The 27,880-nt window shown below is 42.3% G+C and overlaps 1 protein-coding gene across 2 annotated transcripts in view; it reads left to right on the top strand.

The window, feature by feature from the left end:
• The window catches only part of Parn (poly(A)-specific ribonuclease), a 171,667-nt gene that overhangs the window by 107,146 nt on the left and 36,641 nt on the right, over positions 1-27,880 (top strand). For both annotated transcript variants that reach the window (XM_037200844.1, XM_028890050.2), the window contains exon 22: positions 22,693-22,861. In XM_037200844.1, the coding sequence (XP_037056739.1) occupies positions 22,693-22,861 (169 nt within the window). The remainder of the gene's footprint in view (positions 1-22,692; positions 22,862-27,880) is intronic.

Raw genomic sequence — 27,880 nt, 5'->3', positions numbered from 1 at the left:
TCTTGAAATAACGTTTTCTTGAATTCCATAACATTTGTTTCTTACATTTATGTCCTCCTTTGGATCACAATATCCCAGGTCCCATGCCTGACTCCTCTCAATTTAGGTAATACAAAACATTGGTGTTCCTCGGTCGGATGACTTCTCCCACACACTGCTCAGGTTTAGGTTAGTGACTCCTGCGTTCCCTGTCCATATTCCCTAAAGGGCATCCCACAGCTCAGGTTTCAAGGGTTGTTCTTCCATCTGTCACTCTCTTATATCCACACTTCTGCCATCCTTCCTAGGTGTCCTCCTTTCTTTTCTTATTTATGGCCCTGGCTTCCTGTTCTCAAATCTTAGACAGGAGCATGTGTGACATAAATTCTTCAGACACCCCCAACATGCCAACACACCAGTCTGCCTGTTGCTCTGGCTTCACTTTGGCCTTTTCTCACCATATCTGGATTTCACCTTTCCAGTCTTCTCATACCTCAGGCTAGGCTATTGCCTATCTCAGAGGTTGCTTACATCATTACCTTTTGCCTGGAACACAAATCTCCACTTTCCATATTTCCTGCAATGTCTGGTCTGGAAACTGTCAAGTCTGAGCGGAATTGTGAATCAGCTTGGTGAGTTCTCCGAAGGGAACTCCTCATGGTGTAGTCCATGCACTTGGTCCCTCTGTGTGTATATTGGTCCATGCTCTGGCTTTTTCTTCTAGTGAATACAGTGCTATGTATTTCTGATTCATTCGCATAACCCTTGTCTACTTATTTTTTCCCCCGATGGGTGTCTCCACCTTGCTGTTGTTATTTTATTTTATTATTTTTTTTGCTTGGCTTTTATTTTTATTATTTATTTATTATTTTTATTTTTTATGCTGTTTTTTGAAGCAGGGAAGAAGTCTTAAATACAGGCTTACAGCACAATGGGAGAACCCCGGAGGACAGAAGTTCACTACCGATGTTTTACAATCTTGCATCTAAGCTGTTAACACCCATTATGCAGCATACACAGACCAGGAACTTCCCTTAGGCATTCAGGAGGGTGGAACCTGGCAGAGAATTAGCATAGGGAGGATATCAAGGTCAAGGTCAGCAAGCAAGGCAACAGTTACCCAAAACGGGGCCAGGGCCCTACAGGTCCCCCTTTTACTAAAAAATGAGCTTCTGACTTAGGTTGTGGGACGTCAGCAGGTCACCTTACCCATCTTGGAGACGCCTGCCCAGGCCACACAGGCGTTCCGTCTTAGGTTGGTGAGCGTCCCCCAGGCATTGCCCATCTCTGAATACTCATTATCATACAGGCTCAATCGTGTGTGAGTTGCAGAGTTAACTGCTGCCAAAGATCTCAAAGTGGCACTGGGCTTGCAATCTGTGTGTTGGACACAGGAAAGACCAACAGAGGTCCTATCTTACCCATAGCCAGTAGGCTAAAGGCAACTGAGCCATTCCCTTCCTTGATGAGCCTTGCTGCAAATTGGAGTCCTTGTAAGATGGTATCCCAAAAGCAAATGGAACTTGAGTTTATAAATTTATAATTTTTAAAGCCAATCGAACTCTATATAACTATTGAATTAAATTTATCATGCCCGATAGAATGAAAGATTAATTAACTGTTGTAGCTACTTTTGCTGCCAGGGTCTCCACTGTGCTAGCTGTAGTAAGCAATTATGAAATGGTTATCCCAGAAACAGTAGCAGCGGTGGCCGCCACTGCTATAACAGCAACAACGGCAGCAGCAATGTCAAATTCTCTTCTGGAGCGTGTGGACATCCACTGGCATGGATACAACTCCAGGAACATGAACCGCCAAGGCCCTTTTTCCTTGATCCTAGCACTACTTAGGCTGGCAGCTCTTCTGGAGAATCCAAAAAAACATGGCTACAGTTCCTAGTCTTATGTTAATGCTTGCCAAAACTGGGCATATTGGGCTCAGTCCCCATTGGCATCAGAAGTGGAGAGTTTTTCATTAAGGCCCAATAGGTCTCTGTCATGTTGGATTTCAGCAGCAGTCACAGGGTGCACACAGCGCTCAGGAATCCAAAGAGGAACCTCATTGTCCTGAGGAAAGACATAAACAGAACCCCAGGCCTACACCAACACCAGATTGGGTCTCCTTCAAGTGCTAGTAGAAAGATCCTTCCATCGTTCCAGAGGGTGATTTGCAACAGGAGACCTCCAGTGCTTATCTGCAGTGGATACTCCAGCAAGAACAACCGTTAAAAAATTTTAAAATATATAAAACAAGGGAAAGAATAGAATGTGGAGAGGAATGATGAGTCCCCAGTTCCCCTTTATTTACTCCAGCAAAATAGGTTTGTTTGGCTCCTTTTTAAACAGTTCAATTTTTTTTTCATTTTTCACTTTTTCAAATTAATCAATTTATCCACCTTTCTATTATCAGCTTGATACAGTATGTATTCCCATCTTAGTTGTGAAATGTTTCATTGAGGCTTGCTCAGTAATTGAGTAAAACCAAAACTTATTGTAAGCCACAGTCATCCTAGGGTCTCCCATGCTATAGATAGATAGATAGATAGATAGATAGATAGATAGATAGATAGATAGATAGATAGATAGATAGATAGATATTCTCCATGGTTCTGTGGGTTGTAGTCTGATTGTTCTTTATTTTATATCTAGAATCCACTTATGGGTGAGTACATACCATGTTTGTTCTTCTGGGTTTGGGTTACCTCACTCAGGATGATATTTTCTAGTTCCATCCATTTGCCTGCAAATTTCATGCTTTAATTGTTTTTCTCTGCTGAGTAGTACTCCGTTGTGTATATGTACCACATTTTCTTAATCCATTCTTCAGTTGATGGGCAAGTTCTGGCTATTACAAATAGTGCTGCTATGAATATAGTTGAGCATGTATCTTTGTGGTATGAATCAGCGTTCCTTGGGTATATGCCCAAGAGTGGGATGGCTGGGTCTTGAGGTAGTTCAATTCCTAATTTTCTGAGAAACCGCCATACTGATTTCCACAGTGGTTTTACAAGCTTGCATTCCCACCAAGAGTGGAGGAGTGTTCCCTTTGCTCCACATCCTCTCCAACATTGACTGTCATTACTGTTTTTGATCATAGCCATTCTGACAGGTGTAAGATGATATCTCAGAGTCGTTTTGATTTGCATTTCTCTGTTAATTAAGGATGTTGAGCATTTCTTTAAATGTCTTTCAGCCATTTGTAATTCTTGTTTTGTGAATTCTCTGTTTAGCTCTTTAGCCCATTTTTCAATTGGATTGTTCAGTATTTTGATGTCTAGTTTTTTGAGTTCTTTATATACTGTGGAGATTAGTCCTCTGTCAGATGTGGGGTTGGTGAAGATCTTTTCCCATTCTGTAGGCTGTCTTTTTTTTTCTTATTGACTGTGTCTTTTGCCCTGCAAAAGCTTCTCAGTTTCAAGAGGTCCCATTTATTAATTGTTGTGCTCAGGGTCTGTGCTGTTGGTGTTATATTTAGGAAGTGGTCTCCTGTGCCAATGCGTTCAAGAGCGCTTCCTACTTTCTCTTCTATTAAGTTTAGTGTAACTGGATTTATGTTGAGGTCTTTTATCCACTTGGACTTGAGTTTTGTACATGGTGACAGATATGGATCTATTTGTAATCTTTTACATATTGACATCCAGTTATGCCAGCACCATTTGTTGAATATACTTTCTTTTTTCCATTGTATAGTTTTGGCTTCTTTGTCAAAAATCAGGTGTTCATATGTGCATGAATTAATATCAGGGTCTTCAATTCGATTCCATTGGTCTGTATGTTGGTTTTTATACCAGTACCAAGCTGTTTTTGTTACTATAGCTCTATAGTAGAGTTTGAGGTCAGGGATGGTGATGACTCCAGAGGTTGCTTTATCATACAGGATTCTTTTAGCTATCCTGGGTCTTTTGTTTTTCCATATGAAGTTGGGTATTTTTCTTATGAAGGTTTTTCATATGAAGTTGGGTATCTTTCCAAGTCTGTGAAGAATTGTGTTGGGATTTTGATGGGGATTGCATTGAATCTGTAGATAACTTTTGGGTAAGATTGCCATTTTTACTATGTTAATCCTACCTATCCATGAGCATGGGAGATCCTTCCATTTTCTGATATCTTCTTGAATTTCTTTTTTTAGAGATTTAAAGTTCTTATCAAAAAGGTCCTTCACTTGTTTAGTTAGTGTTATCCCAAGGTATTTTATATTATTTGTGGCTATTGTAAAGGGTGATGTTTCTCTGACTTCTTTCTCAGCCCTCTTATCATTTGTGTATAGGAGGGCTACTGATTTTTTTGAGTTGATCTTGTATCCTGCCACTTTACTGAAGGAGTTTATCAGCTGTAGGAGTTCCCTGGTAGAGTTTTTGGGGTCACTTATGTATACTATCATATCATCTGCAAATAGTGAAAGTTTGACTTCTTCCTTGCCAATTTGTATCCCTTTGATCTCCTTTTGTTGTCTTATTGCTCTGGCTAGAACTTCTAGTACTATATTGAATAAATATGGGGAGAGTGGACAGCCTTGTCTTGTTCCTGAATTTAGTGGTATCACTTTGAGTTTCTCTCCGTTTAATTTGATGTTTGCTGTTGGCTTGCTATAAATTGCTTTTATTATGTTTAGAAATGTTCCTTGTATTCCTGATCTTTCTAAGACCTTTATCATGAAGGGGTGTTGGATTTTGTCAAAGGCTTTTTCAGCATCTAAGGAGATGATCATGTGGTTTTTTTCTTTCAGTTTGTTTATATGGTGTATTACATTGACTGATTTTCGTATGTTGAACCATCCTTGCATCCCTAGGATGAATCCTACTTGGTCGTGATGGATGATTGTTTTGATGTATTCTTGGATTTGGTTTGCCAATATTTTGTTGAGTATTTTTGCATCAATGTTCATGAGGGAGATTGGTCTGTAGTTCTCTTTCTTTGTTGCATCTTTGTGTGGTTTGGGTATCAGGGTAACTGTAGCCTCATAAAAAGAGTTTGGTAGTGTTCCTTCTGTTTCTATTGTGTGGAACACTTTGAAGAGTATTAGTATTAGTTCTTCTTTGAAAGTCTGGTAGAATTCTGCACTGAAACCATCTGGTCCTGGGCTTTTTTTGGTTGGGAGACTTTTGATGACTGTTTCTATTTCTTTAGGGGTTATTGGTCTATTTAAATGGTTTATCTGATCTTGATTTAATTTTGGTATGTGGTATTTATCTAGAAAATTGTCCATTTCTTCCCGGTTTTCCATTTTTGTGGAGTACAGGTTTTTGAAGTATGATCTGAAGATTCTCTGGATTTCCTCGTTGTCTGTTGTTATATCTCCCTTTTCATTTCTGATTTTGTGAATTTGGGTGCTCTCTCTTTGCCTTTTGGTTAATTTGGCTAGGGGTTTGTCTATCTTGTTGATTTTTTTCAAAGAACCAACTCTTTGTTTCATTGATTTTTTTGTATTGTTCTCTCGTTTTCCATTTCGTTGATTTCAGCCCTCAATTTGATTATTTCCTGGTGTCTATTTCTCCTAGGTGAGTTTGTTTCTTTTTGTTCTAGAGCTTCCAGTTGTGCTGTTAATTCAATGGTATGGGATTGTGCCATCTTCTTTATGTGTGCATTTAGAGCTATGAAATTTCCTCTTAGCACTGCTTTCATAGTGTCCCATAAGTTTGGGTATGTTGTACTTTTCATTTTCATTGAATTCTAGGAAATCTTTAATTTCTTTATTTCTTCCTTGACCCATTGATGTTTCAGGTGGGCATTATTCAGTTTCCATGAGATTGTAGGCTTTCTATAATTTTTGTTGTTGTTGAAGTCTAACTTTAAGGCATGGTGGTCTGATAAGATACAGGAGGTTATTCCAATTTTTTTGTATCTGTTGAGATTTGTTTTGTGTCCAAGCATGTGGTCAATTTTTGAGAAGTTTCCATGGGGTGCCGAGAAGAAGGTATATTCTTTTGTGTTAGGATGGAATGTTCTGTAGATATCTATTAAGTCCATTTGAGTCATAACATCTGTTAGGTCCTTTATTTCTTTGTTAAATTTCAGTCTGGTAGATCTGTCTTTTGGTGAGAGTGGTGTGTTGAAATCTCCCACTACTAATGTGTGGGGTTTGATGTGCATTTTAAGTTTTAGTAATGTTTCTTTTATGAATGTGCGTGCTTTTGTATTTGGGGCATAAATGTTCAAAATGGAGACTTCATCTTTGTGGGTTTTTCCTGTGAAAAATATGTAATGTCCATCCTGATCTCTTTTGATTGATTTTAGTTGAAGTCTATTTTATTAGATATTTGGACTACACCAGCTTGTTTCTTAGGTACATTTGATTGGAAAACCTTTTCCCTGCCCTTTACTCTGAGGTAATGTCTGTCTTTGAAGTTAAGGTGTGTTCCTTGTATGCAGCAGATGGATGGATCCTGTTTTCTTATCCATTCTGTTAGTCTGTGTCTTTTTATAGGTGAGTTGAGACCATTGATATTGATGGATATTAATGACCAGTGATTGTTAATTCCTGTTATTTTTTGTGGTTGTGTTGTGTTGTCCTTCTTTGGTGTTTGTTGGTGTGGGATTATCTATTGGTTGATTTTTCATGGATGTGTTTAGCTTCTTTGGGTTGGATTTTCCCATCTAGTGCTTTCTGTAGGGCTGTGTTTGTGGACAGGTATTGATTAATTCTGGTTTTATCATGGAATGTTTTGTTTACTCTGCCTATGGTGATTGAGAGTTTTGCTGGGTATAATAGTCTGGGTTCGTATCCGTGGTCTCCTTCACCAGACACTCTGCGGAGGCCCTGAGAAAGTGGAGAGTTTCCTCACAGCCTTTCTTCATTACTTTCTGTTCTGCTGTTTAGTTCTATGTAGGCCTCTCAAGTGATGGTGTTAAAGGTGGCTGCTTTAGTTTTCACTTTTTCAGCCTCTGTACTTTACAAACAGATCCTTTGTTGGTGAAACATTCATGATGTGAAAGGAAGAGCAGTGGAAGGAGTTCCAACTTTTGAGTCAAACTGTGTAACTGAGGCAGGTGAGTTGACCTTATTGAGATCATGCTGATTGTGGGCATCTGTGGTCCACTTTCCAAGCAGGTGTATTGCCCAGGTGTATTGCCCAAGGGAAGCCGCAGTTGGAGCCAAGGCAGTTGGAGCCAAGGCCAGAGTCTCTTGTTCCAGTCAAGGTTCTGTGTTTATAAATGTGTCTGCTAGCAAGCATTAGATCTGTGGTCCTTGTCTGTCACTTTTTGTAACCACAATGAATTCCTACAGAAGTGCCAGGGGAGATGGCAAGTGCTCAGGGAGGCCCAGCTCCTCTCAGAGCACCTGACCCTGTTGGGGAGACAGACCATGAGAGCACAAAAGGGAGAACTAGAACCCAAGGCAAAATGAAGCTCTACAGTCTTTACAGAGAGAAGACCATGGGGCTGGGTGAGGGCCACAGAAGGTCCAACACAGGCCTTGGGGACATCTGTGTTTCCCTGGGTTTCTGTAGATCCCTGCTGTACTTAGATCTGCCTGGTCCCTTGATGGGTAGAAACAGCATCCAAGACTACAGGAGAATGTTTGCCATAACCATTAGGCTCAGCTGTTTCTGCCTTGTCTTCATCCTGATGCTTGTCTTTCTGGAGCTTAAGGTCAGCCCTCCTGCAGAGTCCACCAGAAAACCTTCCGTTTTCTCTCTGTTGAGTAGGAGCAGGTATCATTCTGCTGTCAACTCAAACCCAGTCAAAGTTCTATGAAACATGAGGCAACTTTTATGTCTAACATGTTCATATCTAAGTATGCAGACACAAAATGTTGGGCATCGTCCATCCATATGTGGGGCACAAGGTCACAGTGGTAGCGGTAAGGTGGAAGGCCCAGCATGCAGCTGCCCCAGGGGAATGAGAGGTGCCCATTGGCAAAGGGCATAGGCCACTCTTGGCATTTGTCCCTCCGGAGAGTGACTAGCACATGGGGTGTTGTTATACAGAATGGTTATAAAGAACTTACATGGAGGGATGGACAGACTTTATGGGTGTCACTTCCTAGAAACTCTATCTGGGTTCCTATAAAGTATGTGGCATCTTGAAAAGAACATACACTAGGCAGCCATGGCATATTCCTCTAATCCCAGCACTCGGGAGGCAGAGCCAGGTCGATCTCTGTGAGTTTGAGGCCAGCCTGGTCTACAGAGTGAGATCCAAGACAGGAACCAAAAAAACCTACACAGAGAAACCCTATGGGCTTCAGTTTGGAATTTACCCTAAACACTGGTAATCTCTGGCACCTTGGGGTGGGCATTTGTGAGTCAGTGTCCTTCTTTGTAGAATAGGAATGGCACCTGCAGGGTATTATGAGCTTGGGTTAAGTATTCAGTAAACAGTTTTTTCTTGTGTGCATGGTGTGGCCCCGGGCCTTAAGAACTTTGTCATAATTTAGCTATTAAAACAACACAGGGCTTGTGTGTATAACTCACGGTGGACTAATGTGCCTACCTTCCAACTCACACCACTGTGCACTGACTGCAGCATGTAAGAAGCAGACTGCTTGCTTTCTGAGCTGCTCAAGGAAGTGATCCCACACCGACACCCATGAGCTGAACAGGAGGCTGCCTTCATATCACTGAGGACATTGAAATAGGAGTTACTTGGTTGGTCTTAAAGTTACCTTCTGATGTAAATAACAAGTGGTAAACATGGCAAATTGGACAGACATGGTGGACTGCAAACAGGTCATTCATTCATTCATAAGATGAAATGGACATCTGTGAAACAAGCTTTCCATCAAAGAATGAAGTGATAAGTATTTTGAAAATCACTTGGTAGTGCTTCTCTGCTGATGCAATAAGCCAAATCAGACTGAATTAATAAGACCAGGTTTTTTGTTTTTTGTTTTTTGTTGTTGGTTTTTTTTTTTTTTTTTTTTTTTTTTTTGGTTTTTCGAGATAGGGTTTCTCTGTGTAGCTTTGTACCTTTCCTGGATCTCGCTCTGTAGACCAGGCTGGCCTCAAACTCACAGAGATCCACTTGCCTCTGCCTCCCGAGTGCTGGGATTAAAGGCATGCGCCACCACCGTCCGGCAAGACCAAGTTTAATCCCAGCATAGTAACTCCCAGGTAACTCTCGGGGAAAGGAAACAGGAGAGAAATCACGTGGGAGGTCTATGGGCCAGACCTTAAATACCCTGTAGGTGTGGTCTTGAGAGCTGGGGGCGGGCAGAGGAGCCACTGCCTGGCAGGCTTTCTGAGTGGCAGGGTTTAGAGAGGGAGGCCTGGGGCCAAGTTGTAGTCAAGAGGCCATGTCTGCCTTCTTCTCCTTCCGCTCCTCCTCCTGATTTCCTGCTTTGGCAACCCATATCTTAAGTTCATATTGGTCATTTTCTTGCTTGTTTTATTTTTCTGTTCCTTCTGTCTGTCTGATAATAGGCTCCTCATGTAGTCTGGTTTTGAACTTGGTTTGTAGTTGAGCCTGGCTTTGAACTCCTGATCTTGCTTCTGCCTCCCAAGTGCTGGAATTAGAGGCTTGTGTCACCATGCCTGACTTGTAAGTGTTTGCTTTTGAACCTGGTAAAACAGAAGTCACTGACTTGGAGCTCGCATTCCCACCCCATAGCATGTTACTAAGATGGATGTAGTTCTTTGTCCATGTGTTTTCTCATTTTCTGTAATGTGGCTATCCTGAAATTGATCCACTGGCCAGTGATGGGGTTTTGGATTGTGTCCTCTCTCCCTGATCCTGGTTTGGGCTTTGATAAAGAGAACTTGTGGCCCTTGAGTGTCCTCACTCCTGTGGCCTGCTGTCACCCCTCACCTGACTGTGTGTTTTCTGACCTGCACACTTTGCTTTGAATAAAGCTTCCTTGCTACTTTGCAGAGAGAAAGACAGACAGAGGAGGGGAGCACATGTGTGTGCGAGCAGGAATGAGAGCGAGCGAGCTCACATGTTTATAGTTGTCTCTTAACACTGATGTGTTGATATAATGTGGGCTAGGAGTGGAACTATGGGGCCCTTTGTAGAGTGCGGGGTTGTCAGCTTAAAGAGGACACTGGATTGTTTTCTGAGGCATGTAGCCCCTGGAGGCCTCATTGCTCTGTGGTGTGAAACTGTATCGATTGTCTCCTCATTTGCCTTAGCTCGAGCTGTGCTGTCCTTGGCGTCCTGTGTTGCTTCTGCATAAGGGAGGTCCACGCTTTATTGTCTGTCATCTATTTTCTTGTGTTTCATACTAATTGCAGGCATTTTTCTCTATTCTGGCACCAATCTTCTGCTAGCCAGATGCACTCCTGGTGTCGTCTCCCGGTTTCCAGTTCACTCTCCTATTGGTGTCTTCTGGTGGCAGTTCTAGTGTTAACGTGATTGCCGTCTTCCACTCATCTTTTAGGGCTTTTGTATCCTCATAAATCCCTTCCCACTGCAGCTAAGAAGGACTTACACTTACAGTTTTTCTTCAAGTTTTTGAAGTTTGCCTATGACAATCTCAAAAAATTCATCTGGAGTGGAGTTTTTGGCTCCATATCACTAGGAATCTGATTTTAGTTTTTCTATGGATAAAGAAGTTTCCCAGCTCTTCCTTTTTCTAGGCTGTCCTGTCAGAAAAATCAACATTTTACAAATTCATAATTTTATTTCTAGCTTACTTCTATACATTGGTGTGTTTGTTTATTTCTGCCTCACCACCACACTGGGTTTGTTGTTGTTTTTGCTTTGAGACAGGGTCTCATGCTGTAGCCTAGGCTGGCCTTGAGTTTGTGTTACTGTCTTGTGTCAGACTCCCCAAGTGCTGTGTTATAGGCATGAACCTAGCTTAATTCCTTTAAATATGAGTTTTAGAGCAGGCTTTTCCAGCAGGTAAGGAGTCCCCCCAGACCTCAAACTCATGACATTCTTGCCTCATTCTTTTGAGTATGACATGTGTGTAAACCAGCCTGGCAAATGTTTGTTTATTTTGTTTTTTTGTTTTGTTTTGTTTTGTTTTGTGTGTATGGGCGGGGAGAGACTGTTTTATTTTCAATTCCTGCAATGTTTATTAAAATAGCTCCTCCCTCCTAGAGTTGCAGATAATCTGTAGATCAATTTCAGAAGAAATCTATATAAATACAAGATATTTGTCAGCTAGAGAGATTGTGCATTGACAGTAAAGTTGTTTTTCTGCTTTTATTGTTATTTATTTTCTGTGCGATCCTGGCTGACCTGGAACTCGCTGTGTAGACCAGGCTGGCTTTGAACTTTAAGTGATCTTCCTGCCTCTGTGTCTGAAGTGCTAGCATTAGAGATATACACCACTACGTTGGAGAGACAATATGATTGTGTGTGTGTGTGTGTGTGTGTGTGTGTGTGTGTGTGCAGTGCGCACCTGTGGAGCTCAAGGTCTCGTCACTATAGCTTATGTCAGCAGGCTAGCTGAGCAGTGACTTTCCGAGGATTCTGTTTCCACCTCCAGTGAGGATGGAGAAGCACTGAGATTGCAGATGCTCCACTTCAGTGGGTTCTGGGATTCAAACTCAGACCCTCATGCTTATGTGTCAGGGGTTTTACCTACTGAGCTACCTCTCTAGCCCTGAAGTTCTTAACTAAAATTAAAAAATCTACTAGGAACTCATAAGAATTCTTGACATTTTGTATCCAACTGCATTAGTTTGGTTTTCTGTTGCTGCAATGAAACACCATGACCAAAAGCAAATTGGTGATAAAAGAGTTTATTTGGCTTACACTTCATCCTATAGTCTGTCATTGAAGGGAGCATCCCAGGCACTCAAGCAGAGCAGGAACCTGGAGGCAGGAGCTGATGTAGAAGCCCTCAAGGGGTGCTGTTTACTGGCTGCTTCCCATGACTTGCTCAGCCTGTTTTCTTGTAGAACCCAGGACCACCAGCCCAGGAGTGGCACCACCCACAATGAGCTGGGCCCTCCCCCCACTAGTCAGTAATTAGGAAAATACCTTACAGGCCTACCTACTTATGGAGGCATTTATTCACCTGAGGCTCCCTCCTCTCAGATGACTTTAGCTTGTGTCAAGTTGACATAAAACTATCCAGCACACTAACTAAAAAAGTTAATTAAAAATGAATAAAAAGGAAAATTCAACTTTTTGTGTAATTCATTAAAACTCCTAATACAGGATTTTATATAAATACACAATAGACAGAATGCCACTTTAAATATGTCTACATATTTCTGATGTGTTGGTTTCATACCAGATCCGCCTCTTTCTGCATGGCCTTAGGCAGCTGGGAAGCTTTATCCGTGGCCACTGGAGCATCTGTTCCTCCAGGAGTTGTAGAGATTATATGTTGTGTGCTGAGTGAAGAGACAACAGACTAGGCACAAGATTGTGTTGTGAGAGCCACCTCATTTGCCTTTAAGGAGGTCTCCCATCGGCTTTAACAAAGTGATAGGAGCAAAAGGGGGCCTCAAGTCATTTCCCTGGCTAATCTGGAGAAGGCTAGTGTCACCAGGCAGCCTGCTGCATGCTGCTTCTAACAGGAAGGCTGGCCACTGAAGTACTGGGTGATAGCCAATTCATTTTGCTGATTCATCCATCAGAAGCGGGGCTCTGAGCCAGACACCTTGGCTTCTGGATTAAAGTCCCAGAGCTGCAAAGCCGCGGGTGAGGCCCACAGTGAGACTGTCGCTTGTTCTCCCTTTCAAGTGATCCCGATCCCAGTGTGCTCAGGGGACTGTTGGAGGCATTCATTTGTGGGGCTGGGGCAGAGTGACTGGGATCAGTGGACGTATGACTGAACACATCATCTCTCTGTCCTCTGGCCCTGTCATGGCCTTGGCTGCTGTGGGAAATACTGATCTGAGTCCTCACTCTCAGGAATGCGCATTCCACTCAGAGAGGGGTTATTTCGAGTGTTGTGGAGTTGACCTTGCAACCAAAGAGGGAATTTCAGGGAGATGGTGCTGGTTCATCCCACCAAGGATGACTTCCACCACAGCTCTCTGCAGACTGGGCTGCTGTGACTTGGAGTTTGTGGTTGTGAGCCCATGGTTTGCTGACAATCCCTGCCACTTCTTTTGGAGATGTTGCATAATAGGAAAATTTCCTAATACCTTAGTGTATTTCCTCTTTCACTGTAGAAAAGTACAATACACCTTTAGTTAAACTTCTGTATGTCTTAAAGAAATTGAGAATACCCCTCTTTTAATATTAAATATTTCTTTGTGGGTGTGCTCATAGAGTGTGGATGGAGTACTTGTTAGTGTGTGTCCACATGTGCACACAGGTACTCATGTATGTGGAAGCTGGATATCAACAAGGATATTTCCTCCACCTTTATGCTTTTGAGACAGCATCCCCTTGTGAACCTGAAACTTATTGATCTGGCTAAGTTGGCTGGCCTGTCTCTATGCCCACACCTAGCGCTGCAGTTACAGGCACACACTACCACCCCTGTGCTTATGTGGCAGGCACTTTACTGTCTTAGGCTTTTTTTTTTTTTTTTATTACTGTGAAGAGACACCAGCTCTTACAAAAAAAAAAAAAAAAAAAACATTTGAGGTGGCAGCTTACAGTTTTGTAGATTCAGTCCATTATCATCATGGTGGGGAGCATGGTGGCATGCAGGCAGATGTGGTGCTGGTGGCATCTTGACCAGAGGCAGCAGGAAGTCAACCGAATGTCACACTGAGGGATGTAGTTGGAAGTTCTCCTATGTCCCACCCAGTCCTCAGCCGCTCAGACCCAAATAAACACATAGAGGCTGTATTAATTACAACTGCTCGACCATTAGCTCAGGCTTATTACTGACTAGCTCCTACACTTAAATTAACCTATATTCTTATTTATGTTTAGCCATGTGGCTTGGTAGCTTTTCTCAGTTCTGCCTTGTCATCTTGCTTCCTCTGTGTCTGGCTGGTGGCCCCTGACTTAGCCTTCCTCTTCCCAGAATTCTCCTTATCTAATTATCATGCCTATACTTCCTGCTTGGCTACTGGCCAGTCAGCATTTTATTGATCAACCAATCAGGGCAACACATATTCATAGCATACAGAACACCCCATGGCATCTCCCCTTTTCTGTCCAATCAAAAAGGAAGGTTTTAACTTTAACATAGTAAAATTACATATAATAGAACAGTTGTCAAGCAAGAATTATATTATATCTAACTTATTTATATTTGACAACATTAAAGAAAATATTCTATCTATCCTATATTTATGAGTCTAAAATTTCATATCTAATTTATCTTTTATCATAACCAAGGAAAATTATATTTAAAACTATCTAGTCTTCAACTACACCAAAGACCTCAGAAGGATATAATATTACCTAAGTAAATAGGAAGTACATTATAAGTAACTTCCAAAAATCTAGATTGACAGATAGCTGGCTGCCTAGACAGACACTCAAAGTTCCTCTGCAACATTGGGGCATCCATCTTCAACCTATAGGTCTAGAGTTTTTTAGTCATTTCTCCTGTGTCCTTCACAATATCTGGCAGTCTCCTCTGCGAAGCAGGAACCAGAAAGACGATCTTGCCTTGTTTTGGCAAAATTTGTGGTCATTTTGTTGTGAGTCCTGCATGTCCAGTTTCTATAACATACTGTCAGGGAGTCCAGACAAGAGCAGTTCTTTGCCCAGCAGGCCATTTTGTGCCAAGAAGATAAATTCCATATGGAGTGTCTTCAATGACCATCTCTCTTTGAAGTAAATCGGTGCTGGCCGGAGCAGACATGTCTTACTGTCCAGAAAGTCTAAGTTTTTAAAACATTCTAAATGCCATATTCTGTATGTCTTCAAAGTGTTTGAAGATTACCTATCTAATTGAAATATATCTATGTATACCTAGAAAACTTAACTAACATGATTATAAGTTTGATTATCATAGATGACTAATTATTAATCTGTATTTCTTAATTATACATTACAATTTCAAATGAGTTGCACAAACAAAATACTTTAAGCAAGAGTAGAAATACACATACAGTATAACAAAATTAACTTTAAATTTCTATCGATAAACTAAAATCCATAGCAATGTAAAACATTTCAAACAAGTTGCTTTTTAAAAGTAGATTCAATAATCTACCCATTTATCTTATCATATCTATATTCCCTTTTCTTCTTTAGAAAGAGATTGCATTTATAACCAATCCCTTTTAAATAAAAATAAACATTTATAAACAATATTTTGGGAATTTGGGCATAGCTTCTCCTACTACTTCCTGCTGAATGGAGGTGCTGGCAATCTTATGGAGATCCTGAGAAAATAGAGAATTATGGTCCAGTCCTGACTGAAGTAGTCTGTGGGGCTGCATTATCAGGGTCAGTTGCCTTGAAACTGATTGGGATGTTGGAACATCTGGAGACCTCTCAGGAGGTCTTTCTTGATCAAACCAGATTAGCTTGGAAGCAATCCATAGGTTCTCATGTTCTGTGGAAACAAAAGCAGAACCTCTTTTCCAAAGCACCATATCCTTAAACACAAATTTTGAAGTCAAGATACCTTTAAAATACATATATTGGTTTAACTGAGCAGTTGTTATAATCAAATGTCTTCCTGCAGCTAAAAAATCCGAAAGACAATATAACCCATGCTCTGTGTGTGATTTTCATCTTTGTGTGGCTTATTTTTTTATATTATTTTTACTGTCTCTTTAAAACTATTTTTTGAAGCTATTTCTTTATATAACTGTCTATATTCACTTTCCTCTCTCTTCCAAACCTACATACATTTTTGCACACACTGTAAACCATTAAAAGTCTTATTCCATCTGAATCTGACTTATTATTGTGAATCTATAATCCTTCTCTGACCAGGAGAGATTTTAAACTGCTATAACTGCATTTTTTAGGACTGAAGCGGCAGCCTTGGCTGCTGACTCTGGGAGGCAGTGGGTCCATGCCTCTATCCAGCAGAGTGTAACCCAGAAAACTTTTTTTTTCTGCACTAGCAAAAACTAATTCCACCACGCAGCATATTACGTGGTTTGGAGATGCCTCTGTGTACTGTGGCGGGAATCCACCATGCTGCTGGTCAAGTCCACACACCACTGAGAACTTAACATACTGTAGCTCATGGCTTGCCTGAGAGACACAACTAGGAAGTTGTTTTTAGCTCTGTCCTATAACTTTTTTTTTTTTTTAAAAAAAAAAAAAAGCTTTCTCAGGTTTTAGGTAGAAGCTCATGCTCAATGTTGGGCAGCCATTTGTAGTTGGAAATTTCTCTGTGTCTCTCCTGGCAGGTGGTTGGGACAAATCTCTCACCCACATTCCCACAGCCTTTTATAAAATAATCACACAGAGGCTTAATATTAATTATAACTGCTTGACCATTAGCTCAGGCTTATTACTGACTAGCTCTTACACTTAAATTAACTCATAATTCTTATTTATGTTTAGCCACATGACTTGGTACCTTTTCTCAGTTCTGTCTTGTCATCTTGCTTCCTTTGTGTCTGGCTGGTGGCCCCTGACACAGCCTTCCTCTTTCCAGAATTCTCCTTGTCCACTTATCCAGCCTATACTTCCTGCTTGGCTACTGGCCAATCAGCATTTTATTTATCAACCAATCAGAGCAATGCATAGTCACAGCATAAAGAATTTTCCACAGCAGAGGGAAACTTGAGCAAAAGAGACCTCAAAGCCCAAACCCACAGTGACACACTTCCTTCAGCAAGGCCACACCTCCTAATAGTGTCACCCCCTTTGGGGGTGCCATTTTCTTTCAAATCACCACACTGACAGACACCTCTCCATCCTCCTTTCTTATTTTAATATTTGGATGTCTAAATATTTCAGGTGTGACATGAAACAATTGTGCTGAGGAGATTAGTGAAATCTGGTTCATTTTAAGATTTAAAAATGTCGCCGGGCGGTGGTGGCGCACGCCTTTAATCCCAGCACTCGGGAGGCAGAGGCAGGCGGATCTCTGTGAGTTCAAAGCCAGCCTGGACTACCAAGTGAGTTCCAGGAAAGGCGCAAAGCTACACAAGAAACCCTGTCTCGAAAAACCAAAAAAAAAAAAAAAAGATTTAAAAATGTCAACTCTTGGACATATATAGCATCTGCCTCTTGCACTTTGGTTTTCTTTCCTTGGAGTTAAGGCTCCTGGTTACACCAGAGTCTCTTTTACTTCTTCTTCTTCTTCTTCTTCTTCTTCTTCTTCTTCTCCTCCTCCTCCTCCTCCTCCTCCTCCTCCTCCTCCTCCTCCTCCTCCTTCTTCTTCTTCTCTTTTCTTTTCTTTTCTTTTCTTTTCCAGACAGCAACTTGTACTGTAGGACAAATTATCCTGGAACTCACTGTGGAGCATAGGCTGGTCTTAGGCTGTCACTGCTCTGTCTTGGCCTCCTGAACATGGAGATTACAGGTCTGTGCCATCAAGCCTGGCCTGTTGTCTAATTCTGTGTTCCCTGAGACTACATACTCATCTCTCCCAGCTGTATCTACTATGAACTCTGCCAGGTCCAGGCGTACAAACCATGGCCATCATGGTGCTAGTGCCGCTACTTAGATACCAAGACTGCCCCAACAGCATGACCAGGCTCTTATCATCTCCCTACAAATATGAGAGATAACTACTGGTGTTGATAGTGGGCAAAATTTGGGAACCCACTGAGGCTTCCTAGTGAGAAATCACTCAGGGTCAGAGAATCTAAGCTTGCTTTACCCAGCAGAGCTGTATAAGGAGATGATTTGTCCATAGGCGTGTTTACCAGGTGTTTGGAAAGGTTTATACTTGGCTGTATGATGTGATTTGATCTTGTAAGGGTGAGGTCTTTTTGTGTCTCTCCTTGGCATATTATAAAAAGCCCTTTTGAATAAAGGATGACGCTGTTGGGTATTGACCCAGGCCCTTTCAAAGCTATCCTGTGTTTCTGTCTTCTCGTCATCTAGGTCTATCTTTCTATTTTCTCATCCCTCTGTCTTCAACCTAAGAAGCCTTCTAAAGGTAGGAACTGGACTCTCACAGTTGGCGCCCAACATGGGGCTTAGGTACAGTGGATAGAAGAGAAGGAGCACCGAGGGTTAAGGGGGCATGACCGATAATGAATTAAGTTGAGGTGGTGATATGCCATTCTTTAGGAGTAAAATTGTAAATATAAAGCAAGTAGTTAAAGTTAGGCTGCAGCAAGTATCTCTCTGTGTTTATGTTTATGTCTCTCTCTCTATTAAAGTAAGTCATAGAAGTTTTGTGAAGTTTAGTTTGAAAAACGTAGGCTTAGGTGTATTAGGGTAGAATAGGCTTTAGGTGTCAGGATATTGTGAAGACTTAGGATAGAGTAGTTTTTAGTCCCCAAGCACAGATGGGACCTGGGATGCAGAAATCAGTGTCCAGAACTAAGTGGATACTGCAAACCTGGCAGTCTGAGAACAACAACAACAACAACAAAAAAAAACACTTCAGGGACCGCTTGCTTCAGAAAGCCAGGCATCAGTGGCTAAAACCTTTGGGGCATCACCACAGAGGTGGCAGAGGCCAAGAGCCAGCACAGGCCAAGGGGTTCTAGATGCTTTCTGTCACGGCAGAGCCATGGTGAGGGAAATGTCAGCCAGCCAAAGGACATGGCTTCAGGCTGTGCTCTACCTTGACAAGCCAAGACACCACACCACAAGAGAGGTGAATGTCAGGCAGCAGCAGCAGCTTGGAGTGCAGTGGAGACTTTGGACCCCAATGTCTGGAGTCCCTGGTGGCCAGAGCCCAGTGAAAACACCGCAAGAGAGGCAGTAGCAGTGAGCAGCGGAAGCCCTGCAGAGACTAGGCTGCTGTCCCAGGTGGAGAAGTAGCATTGGCAACTGGAGCAGAGATAGCAGCTGGACGAGTACCTGAGACATGCTCCTATGTGGAAAGGCAGACATGGGAACTGCTGAGGTGAGGCAGCAGCACTCCATGCTGAATGGTGTGGAAGCACTGGACGCCAAGAGCAGTCTTAGCTCCCAGAGACAGGGTGTGGCTAGAGCCATGTGGCCACCCTGGGGGCAGCATTTGACCATGCAAGTAGGGTAGCATGTAGAGGATCCACAGCAAAGCAGGTAATGGAGCTGGGGTGCAGCTGCTCCTACTGACCAAGGTTGGGTTTCCTTCCAGACCCAATGTTGAGAGCCATAACTCATAGCAATGGTGTGGCATTCAGCCATGTAGTATGAAGCTCAAGCAAGCCCTCAGGGACTCAGGACACTGGGGTCCTGGGCAGACTGGTGTGTTACAGGAGGCACAGACAGAATGGGACTGTGGAAGCTTAACGGAGCCAGCAGCAAAAGCTGCATAGTTTACTGTTGGTTCATGCTGGCTGTATGAAGAAGTCTTCCCCAGCCAGCTAGCAGCTTTTGCCCTGAGCAAATGGCCTAGGTGAAGGCTAGCTGAAAGTGCCTCTGTAGCTGAGAGTGAGGCTTTAAAGATGCTGATTTGAACTGGGTTGCAAGCAAGGGGAACTGCAAAAAGTTTTGGTAATGGGACTCCTCATATTTGGAGCTATTTGCTTCAGAGTCATTACAACTTGGACAGTTTTGCAAAGACTTCAGGGCAGGTGACGAGCCAGGCCCTAATCAGAAAGCTTTCAGTGGAACTTTAAGAGTGTTATCAGAACTGACTTTTTGAACTTTTGCAAACCTCAGAAATGGGACACTTGATCTCACCTACAATTTTATTTAACTGTGATGACTTATGAACTGTTTTTGTGGAACTGTTTCATATACACATATATACTTTACTAACTGGTGACTTCCGAACTGTTTGTGTAGAAATGGAACTGTTTGTGTAAAAAGTGGAATTGTTTGGTGTAGGAATAGAGAAATTCATTTTTTTCTACCCAGGCTCAAAATGAAACTTAAAAATTTTTAAAGAAAACAGGGAATTAATATTCCTCAGTCTCTTTAATGTTTCTAAAAAAATATTTTCCTGTCTCTTGAGTGCATTAATGTTAACTTGTGTTAATGTACACTATGTTTTGTATAGTTCTATTAAGAAATTGCTTTTGGATGTTTGCTAAAGTTTGTAAAGTATAAATAGTTCTATTGAGAGTTTGCTTTTGGATGTAAGTTTGTAAGAATTGTAATTGTTTATAGTAATATTCGTGCTAGAATTATGACATTAACTTGTTAATGTTAATGTGATTCTGCATCTTTAGATTTGATGCAGTTGCATCAGGAGTTCATTTATTTGATGTGGTTGCATCAAGAGTTTATTGATTTTAAAATAAAAATGGGCTTGGTGCAGCTAAGACCACTACAGACATCTTAGACCCATTCAAAAAGCCATTCCATCTTTCACATCCTCTACTCCTTTTTTTTTTTAAGATTTATTTATTTATTATGTATACAGTGTTCTACTTGCATGTGTCCCTGCAGGCCAGAAGATGGCAACAGATCTCATTATAAGTGGTTGTGAGCCACCATGTTGGTGCTGGGAATTGAACTCAGGACCTCTGGAAGAGCAGTCAGTGCTCTTAACCTCTGAGCCATCTCCCCAGCCCCAAATTCACTCATGATTTATTTTCTTTCTTCCTTCCTTTCCCTTTCCCTTTCCCTTTCCCTTTCCCTTTCCCTTTCCCTTTCCCTTTCCCTTTCCTTTCCCTTTCCCTTTCCCTTTCCCTTTCCCTTTCCCTTTCCCTTTCCCTTTTCTTCTTTCTTTCTTTCTTTCTTTCTTTCTTTCTTTCTTTCTTTCTTTCTTTCTTTCTTTCTTTCTTTCTTTGTCTTTTTCTCTTTTTGGTTTTTCAAGACAAGGTTTCTCTGTGTAGCTTTGTGCCTTTCCTGGAACTCATTTTGTACACCAGGCTGGCCTTGAACTTACAGAGATCCACCTGGCTCTGCCTCCCAAGTGCTGGGATTAAAGGCTTGTGCCACCACTGCCTGGCACAAATAAGTATTTCTTTTCCTTCCTTCCTTCCTTCCTTCCTTCCTTCCTTCCTTCCTTCCTTCCTTCCTTTCCTTCTTTCTTCCTTCCTTCCTTCCTTCCTTCCTTCCTTCCTTCCTTCCTTCCTTTCTTTCTTTCTTTTTTTTTTTTTCTTCGAGACAGGGTTTCTCTGTGTGGCTTTGGCACCTTTCCTGGATCTTGTTCTCTAGACCAGGCTGGCCTCGAACTCACAAAGATCCACCTGCCTCTGCCTCTGCCTCCTGAGTACTGGGATTACAGGCCTCTACTCCTTTATTGGGAGGCATAGCAGCCATAAGGGGCAGGAGTATTGCTATAATTATTCCAGCTATTTGCAAGCTCTTAGTGAAAAAGCGGCTTCAGAGCTGCATAGAATTAAGCTCTGTACCCTTCCCTGCCAGAGGCTGGTAGTAGAAGCAGGAAGTCCTTCTTGCTAGCTGTCAATCTAAGACACAGTCTCAAAGACGGGTAAGGCTAGTGAAGAAGGCAACCTAAGACAGGCACAGTCCATCTGAGGGGTCTTTATATTATTAAGAAGGGGGACCTGTGGAGCCTACACAGGCTTTCTAGTGAGTACTTACTCAGGGTCAGAGAATCTGAGTTTACTTTACCCAGCAGGGATACATAATGAGATGATTTGGCCATGGGTATGTTTACCAGGTGTTTGGAAGAGTCTACACTCGGCTGTACAGTGTGGTTTGATCTTGCAAGGGGGAGATCTTTTGCCTCTCCCCTAGGCATATTTTGAGCCGGGCTGTGGTGGTACACGCCTTTAATCCCAGCACCCAGGAGGCAGAGCCAGGCAGATCTCTGTGAGTTTGAGGCCTGCCTGGGCTACAGAGTGAGTTGCAGGAAAGGCTCCAAAGCTACACAGAGAAACCCTGTCTCAAAAATCCAAAAAAAAAAAAAAAAAAAAAAAAAAAAAAAAAAAAAAAAAAACAACAAACAAACAAACAAAAAAATGCCCTTTTGAATAAAAGACAAGGCTGTTGGATATTGACCCAGGCCCTCCCAAAGCTATCCTGTGTTTCTGTCTTTGTTCTTATCATCTAGATCTATCTTTCTGTCTGATATTCTCTTACTCCTCTCTCCTCCTCCTCAGAACCCTTGTAAAGGTGGGAGCTGGACTCTCACAGCAAGGAAAACACATGCCTAAACTGCATGAGCCAACAACCATTGTGATGGAGCCATTCCCCCAGGACAAGGCCTTCCATCATTCTTACTTTCTTAATGCTACCTGTTCCATCCACTGGCCTCGAAGGAGCACATGGGCTTAGAACACCAGTAACCAGAGCAGAGCTCTGTGGAAGAGTACTTGCTGTGTATGCTCCAGGCTCTGGGTTCTGTGCTCAGCATTGCAAACCGAGAAACAAACAAACAAAAAAATAACTTACAGCACCCCCACCCACTCCACCCCCACCCCACCCCACCCCCCACCCCCGCACAGCTTGCACCTGCAGGGTTTAGCCAGATGTTTAATGTGGGCAACTGGAAAGTCTTTAAAAGTGGCGGGTGAGTGCAGTAACATGACCAAACCCAGAGAAATGTGTTCTCCCAAGAGGGGCACACCTTTAATCCCAGCACTGGGGAGGCAGAGGCAGGTAGATCTCTCAGTTTGAGGCCAGCCTACTCTACAGAGCGAGTTCCAGGACAGCCAGAGCTACACAGAGAAACCTTATCTCAAAAAGCCAAAAATCAAAATAAAGAAGGGGGTAGGGTAGGCAAATGCCCTGGCATTTGGGTAACCTGATTCTGAGTCTTGGTAGAGGAACCTGTAGGCAAACCATTGACCTCTGTGACCTTGTTTCTCATTGTGTATGGGTGTACACTTTCCTTCACGCTGGGGAGGTTGAGGAACAGTGACTTGTCACCATGTGAGGAGATCCAGCAGCTCCTGGGCTGGGATGCCGTCCGTAAGTGCTGTCTTCATCCTTTCTAAGGACTTCTTTCTCTTCCTTGTAGCTGTTAACACCAGCAAGTATGCTGAAAGTTATCGGATCCAGACCTATGCTGAGTATGTGGGAAGAAAGCGAGAAGACAAGCAGGTCAAGAGGAAGTGGACAGAAGACAGCTGGAAGGAGGTGGACAGAAAGCAGCCCAACGTGCCAGGCCCCTGTTCCCACACCAACAGGTGAGCACCTGGCTGGGATCAGGGCTCGAGCTGTCCCAGCAGTGGTTCTCTCGGTTCCTCCTTTATGACTTAGGAGGAAAATAGCTTTTCACATAATGTTGTAAGTAACTGATTACTGCTTAATTTTTTATTAGTTGTGTCTTCCTTTTCTTCTTGTTTTTTTTTTTTAATTTTTATTTCTTTTTTCCTTCTCTTTCTCTTTCTTTTTTATTTGAGACAATCTTGGTTTCCCTTGAATTCACAGACCTCTTCGGTGCTATATTTTTTGCACTGGCTTATGAGTGTTCCAGTTCCTTACACTTGAGAGGTTATATAGACCCCAGATTTTTTTCATTAACTCTCCAATAACACCATCAAGGCAAACAGATATATTCTATTTCCATTTTAGGAGTAAGGAATTGGAGGTTCAGGAGCTGGCATGCAATACAGTGAGAGGCCAGGATCAGAGCTGCTCCTGGTGGCATCTGGCCTCTTCCTTTCCTGAAGTGCCAAGTACCTTCTGCCTCCCTCTAGATTCCAGGTAGATAGTGATACTGCTGCATGTGTTGCTCAGGCAGTAGAGCCTTGACCTAGAATGCCTAAGGCCCTGAGTTCATTCCCTAGCACTACAAAATAAATAGGTAGAGATATTCATAGAAAAATTTACCCTATTTGGTTTATCTTTGAAAATGGAACCATGTAGTATTGTGCTTGCCTTTAATTTAAAAAAACAAAAGACAAACCTTATTTCTGTGATTTGCTCTTATGTATATTGAGTTTTTAAAAATTTGTATTGTTGAATACTATTCTATCATGTAACTGTACAGCATTTATTATTTTGGTTGACATTTGGATGGTTTCTAGTTTGGGGCTATTTGCTGTGAATATGTATGTGACAGCATGTTTTCATTCCTCTTGAGTAAATGTGTAGGAGTGGGATTATGGAATAGAGGTGTGTGACAGTTATGTGTTTGTGAAGCTTTAAGCTTTGTAGAAACAAAAGCCGTCTCTAAAGTGACTGTACCATTTTATAGTCCACCAGTAGGTGTGACTTCCAGTGCTTCACATACCTGCCAACATTTAATGCTGTCAGTTTGTGTTTTCGCTATTCTAGAGTATATGAATCAGCATCCTATCATGTTTCTAATTTTCATCTCTCTCAGGATTATGTCTTGTTTTTGCAGTAGTAGGAATCTAGTCAGCTCTGTGTTTGGCTGCACCTCCAGCCCTTGGCTACCTTCTTAATATACTTATTGGCTATTCAGGTATCCGTCATGCCCCCTTGAAAATTGTGTTTGCTGTTTCTTTTTGTTGATTCCAAGTATTTTGGATCAGAAATGTGTGCTAAACACTTACATTTGAGGATTGGTTTCCTTATTCATTTTTTAGTGCTCTTTTTTTTTTTTTCTTTTTGTCTTTTTGAGACAGGGTTTCTCTGTTGCCCTGGCTGTCCTGGACCTCACTCTGTAGAGCATGCTGGCCTCAAACTGAGAGATCTGTCTGCCTCTGCCTCCCGAGTGTTGGGATTAAAAGTGCACCACCATAACCTGGCTATTTAATGATATCTGTTAATGAGCAGATATTTTTTAGTTTTGGTGATGATGGTAGTTTGAATGACAGTGCTCCTCATAGGCTTTGCCATTTGAGTGCTTAGTACTCAGTTGATATTGCTGTCAGGGGAGGTTAGAAGGTGTGGCCTTGCTGGAGGAAGTGTGACATTTTGGGAGGCTTTGTGGTGTCAAAGACTTGCACCCTTCCCAGTTTGCTCTCTGCTTCTTCTGAGCTTTAGGATGTGTGCTCTCGGCTTGCTACTCCAACCACTATGCCTGCCTGCTGCCATGCTTCCCCATGTGTGAGCGCCCAGCAGTGTGAGTGTCTACCTCAGATCTAGAGGGAGGCAGAAGGTACTTGGCACCTGGGACAAAGAAGATGCCACCAGGAGCAGCTCTGATCCTGGCCTCTCAGTATTGCTGCCCAGCTCCTGAACCTCTGTTTCCTTACTACTACAATGGTGGTCTACTCTGATTCCTCTGGACCCATAAATAAACAAACCCTTTTTTGTATTAGTTGTCTTGGTCCCGGTTTGTTATCACTGTGATGATCTGCTTATGGCTTTTTTTTTTTTTCTGTTATAGTTAGTAGCGTTATGCCCAGATTGTGGGAACCCCCAAAAGACCACCATGGAGACTGAATCCCATATGTAAAAGCAAAGAGCCTTTATTTCATACTGGGAGCTTGGACTCTCTGATGCAGCAGTGAGAACAGAGAGCCCCGAGCCCAGGCAGGCTTTTATTATAGCAGAGGTTAGGGTAATGTGATTTCCAGGGTTCAGGACCCTGATTGGCTGACATTTGTCTAGGGATACAGGGAATGTTTGGAATATCAGGTATTTCTCCTCAGATGCAGGCCCTCCCTACATGGCTTCTCCTTGACCCAGGAAGTAAGCCTGTCACAGAAGCTGTGTCTGGGCCTCTAAGCCTGTCATGGCAGTTGTGTGGTCGAGCTGTTTTTGCCCACCCACCCCCCATACACACACAGCAGATTTTTTTTTTCCTTAAAAATGTTTGCTTACCCTAATAATTTTGTTCACATTTTGTTTGGGAGGGGTTAGTGTTTTTTGCTTTTCTACTTGGGTTGTAATCCATTTCAAATAAATTTTGATTATGTCATGAAATTTTGGGGTTCTGAAATGCCTTCCAAGAGCTCATATTTTGAAGTTTTGTTCTCACTGTTATCAATTATTGTGCAGGGGAACTCCTGAGGGTATCCTGAGAGTTCAGGGAAACATGCTGGGCAGATGGATGCAGTGGTGGGCTGGGTGGTGGCAGCAGCAGCCATGGCAGCCAATACTTCACAACCCAGATGCTGCATCCGTGTGGAGTTTATTATAATAGAGAGATGAAGGAAAGAGATGATAGGGGAAAGAGAGAGAGAGAACCTCGTGGGAGGAAAAGCTGAATAAAGAGAAAGAGGAAGGGGAGGATTTTTTCTTTAGAATGATTATTATAAAAAGAGGTGAATTATATGAGCAAGTGGGGGAACAAGGACACTGAATTCTCGAGGCTACTTCAAGCTGACAAGGGGCAAAGTGGGGAGTCGGGAATTGGGAGTCATGCACGGCGGATCTCAGGAACGTTCCTTGAGGAGCCGAAGAGGCAGGTTGCTGCAGTGGTGTTCCAGGAGCTTGGGGGAAAATGGCACACCAAATCAGGGGCATGGAAGCCATGGCATCTGCTGTTTCTGTGGAGGTGAGGCAGGAACAGTGAATCTGCACAATATGCTCGAAAAATAGGTGGGGTCGACATGGGCTCTGGAGATAGTTAGTTTTCATCAGACCAGTTGTCCTGACGCAGTAGCAAAACATTTTAGGATCTTGTAGGTATCTGTAAGACAGCTGGAATGGATTTACATCATGGCAAAAGGGTTAAACATCCATTTAAGAACTCTTCAAAGCTATATTTATCAATATTAAAACTTTGAACCTCTGAAGTTATATCTGAAACTGGTCTATCCTGTACCGTGAAGTCTGTGAATGAGGCATACCTGTCTGTTATCAGAGAGGATTGGGATTGGGGCTGTTAAACTGATATACCCTAGTCATCAAACATCATCAAATCTGAAAAAGGATAAATTTAAGAAGTGAGACAGCTTTCCAGCTACCGAGGCAGCAATCCCAAGTCTCTCTGTGGTCGTGGGGGACAGAAGCCCCAAAGGCAGCACTTGTTCAACTGATAGGCCTAGAAGATCGGATAGGTTTTTTTTTTCTGTGGAGTAGAAATTTGGGGAGACTGACCCACCTTGACTTTACAGCATGGGGCAATCGGTCCTCCGTTTTTCCACTTATTCACAATCTGGACAGGATCTCAGTTTTTTGCTGTGTGGCCAGCCTTGCCATAAGCTTCTGGGTGGCTCTGTCTTCTTAGAGGGGATACAGGATGCTACCAGGAGCTGATATGTATCTTTATCATAAAATTAAATGCCATATTCTCAGCTCTCTACAGATTTTTGAGGACTGGGGGAACAAAATCTGTTAGATGTATTTATAACTTTGAGAGCATATATATGACTTAAATCTGAATATATAGATTTTCCAGTTAGTTACAGCTTATTGAAATTAGCAAGGACAGGGAGGTTCACATTCTTAAGCCTGCATAGACCTTGAGTAAGGAGAGACGTTCTTTAAGCTGTTGGCAGTGATATCTGAATTTATTACCATTTTTAAGGCCCTGTAACTGTCATTCTGAACTTTGGGGTACAGTCAGATTATAATCCTGAATGACTTATATAGAATAATTATTTCTTAAGCTGTCTCCTGAGAAGGCAAAGAAGAGTGACAGGGAAAGATCCCAAGGCCGAATGAAAACAGGAGAAAAGGGGTTTGTGAGTCAGGTTTGCAGCTCAACTTTGAGAAAAAGACCCTCTGAGAAAAGGAAAAGGACCCTCTTGGTGGACTCTTTGCCAGGGTTTCCATCCCTAAGATAACCCTCCAGCCTGTCCTTGGAACAGGGAGCACAGGACAACATATTCTCTATAGTTGCTTTAAGCTGAAACAGGGCACAGATGGTCAGGACTCTGGCTAAAGGTAAGGAGGAAACCCAGTCATGTGGTCATCTGACCTGGCCATAGAGGCAGGGAGCAATTACGTTTCACTGGGCTGGGGTCCACATCACACAGACAAGAATCTCTGCTGACATCCGTAGCAGGGAAAGTGCTGCAGGTTGTGATCCAACTGCTGCTTCAGTGTTTCTGCCAACCTGCTGAAATATAGACTAGAGACGGGAGTTAAAATGTATGAATTTATTTGGAGCCTTTTGGCCCATGGTCTTAATAATTGGGAAGAGCAGGAGTCCCAAGACAAAGAGAGAGAAAAAAATACCATCTTTAAGAATAGACAAGTGAGGGAAAAAAATAAAAGTTTTAGATAAATTAGTATTACCAATCAGTACTAAAATCCAAATCATGGGAAAAGCAGGTAATGAGTAGCCAAGGAAAATTTAAAATCCTGAGCTTGTGACCCAAGGTGTATCAGAATTGATTAAT

Source organism: Peromyscus leucopus, chromosome 8b (genome assembly GCF_004664715.2).
Source record: "Peromyscus leucopus breed LL Stock chromosome 8b, UCI_PerLeu_2.1, whole genome shotgun sequence".
In the NCBI taxonomy this organism is placed as follows: Eukaryota; Metazoa; Chordata; class Mammalia; order Rodentia; family Cricetidae; genus Peromyscus; species Peromyscus leucopus.
Note: the sequence above shows the minus strand (reverse complement) of the source record. Positions and strands in the feature narration are given on the sequence as shown.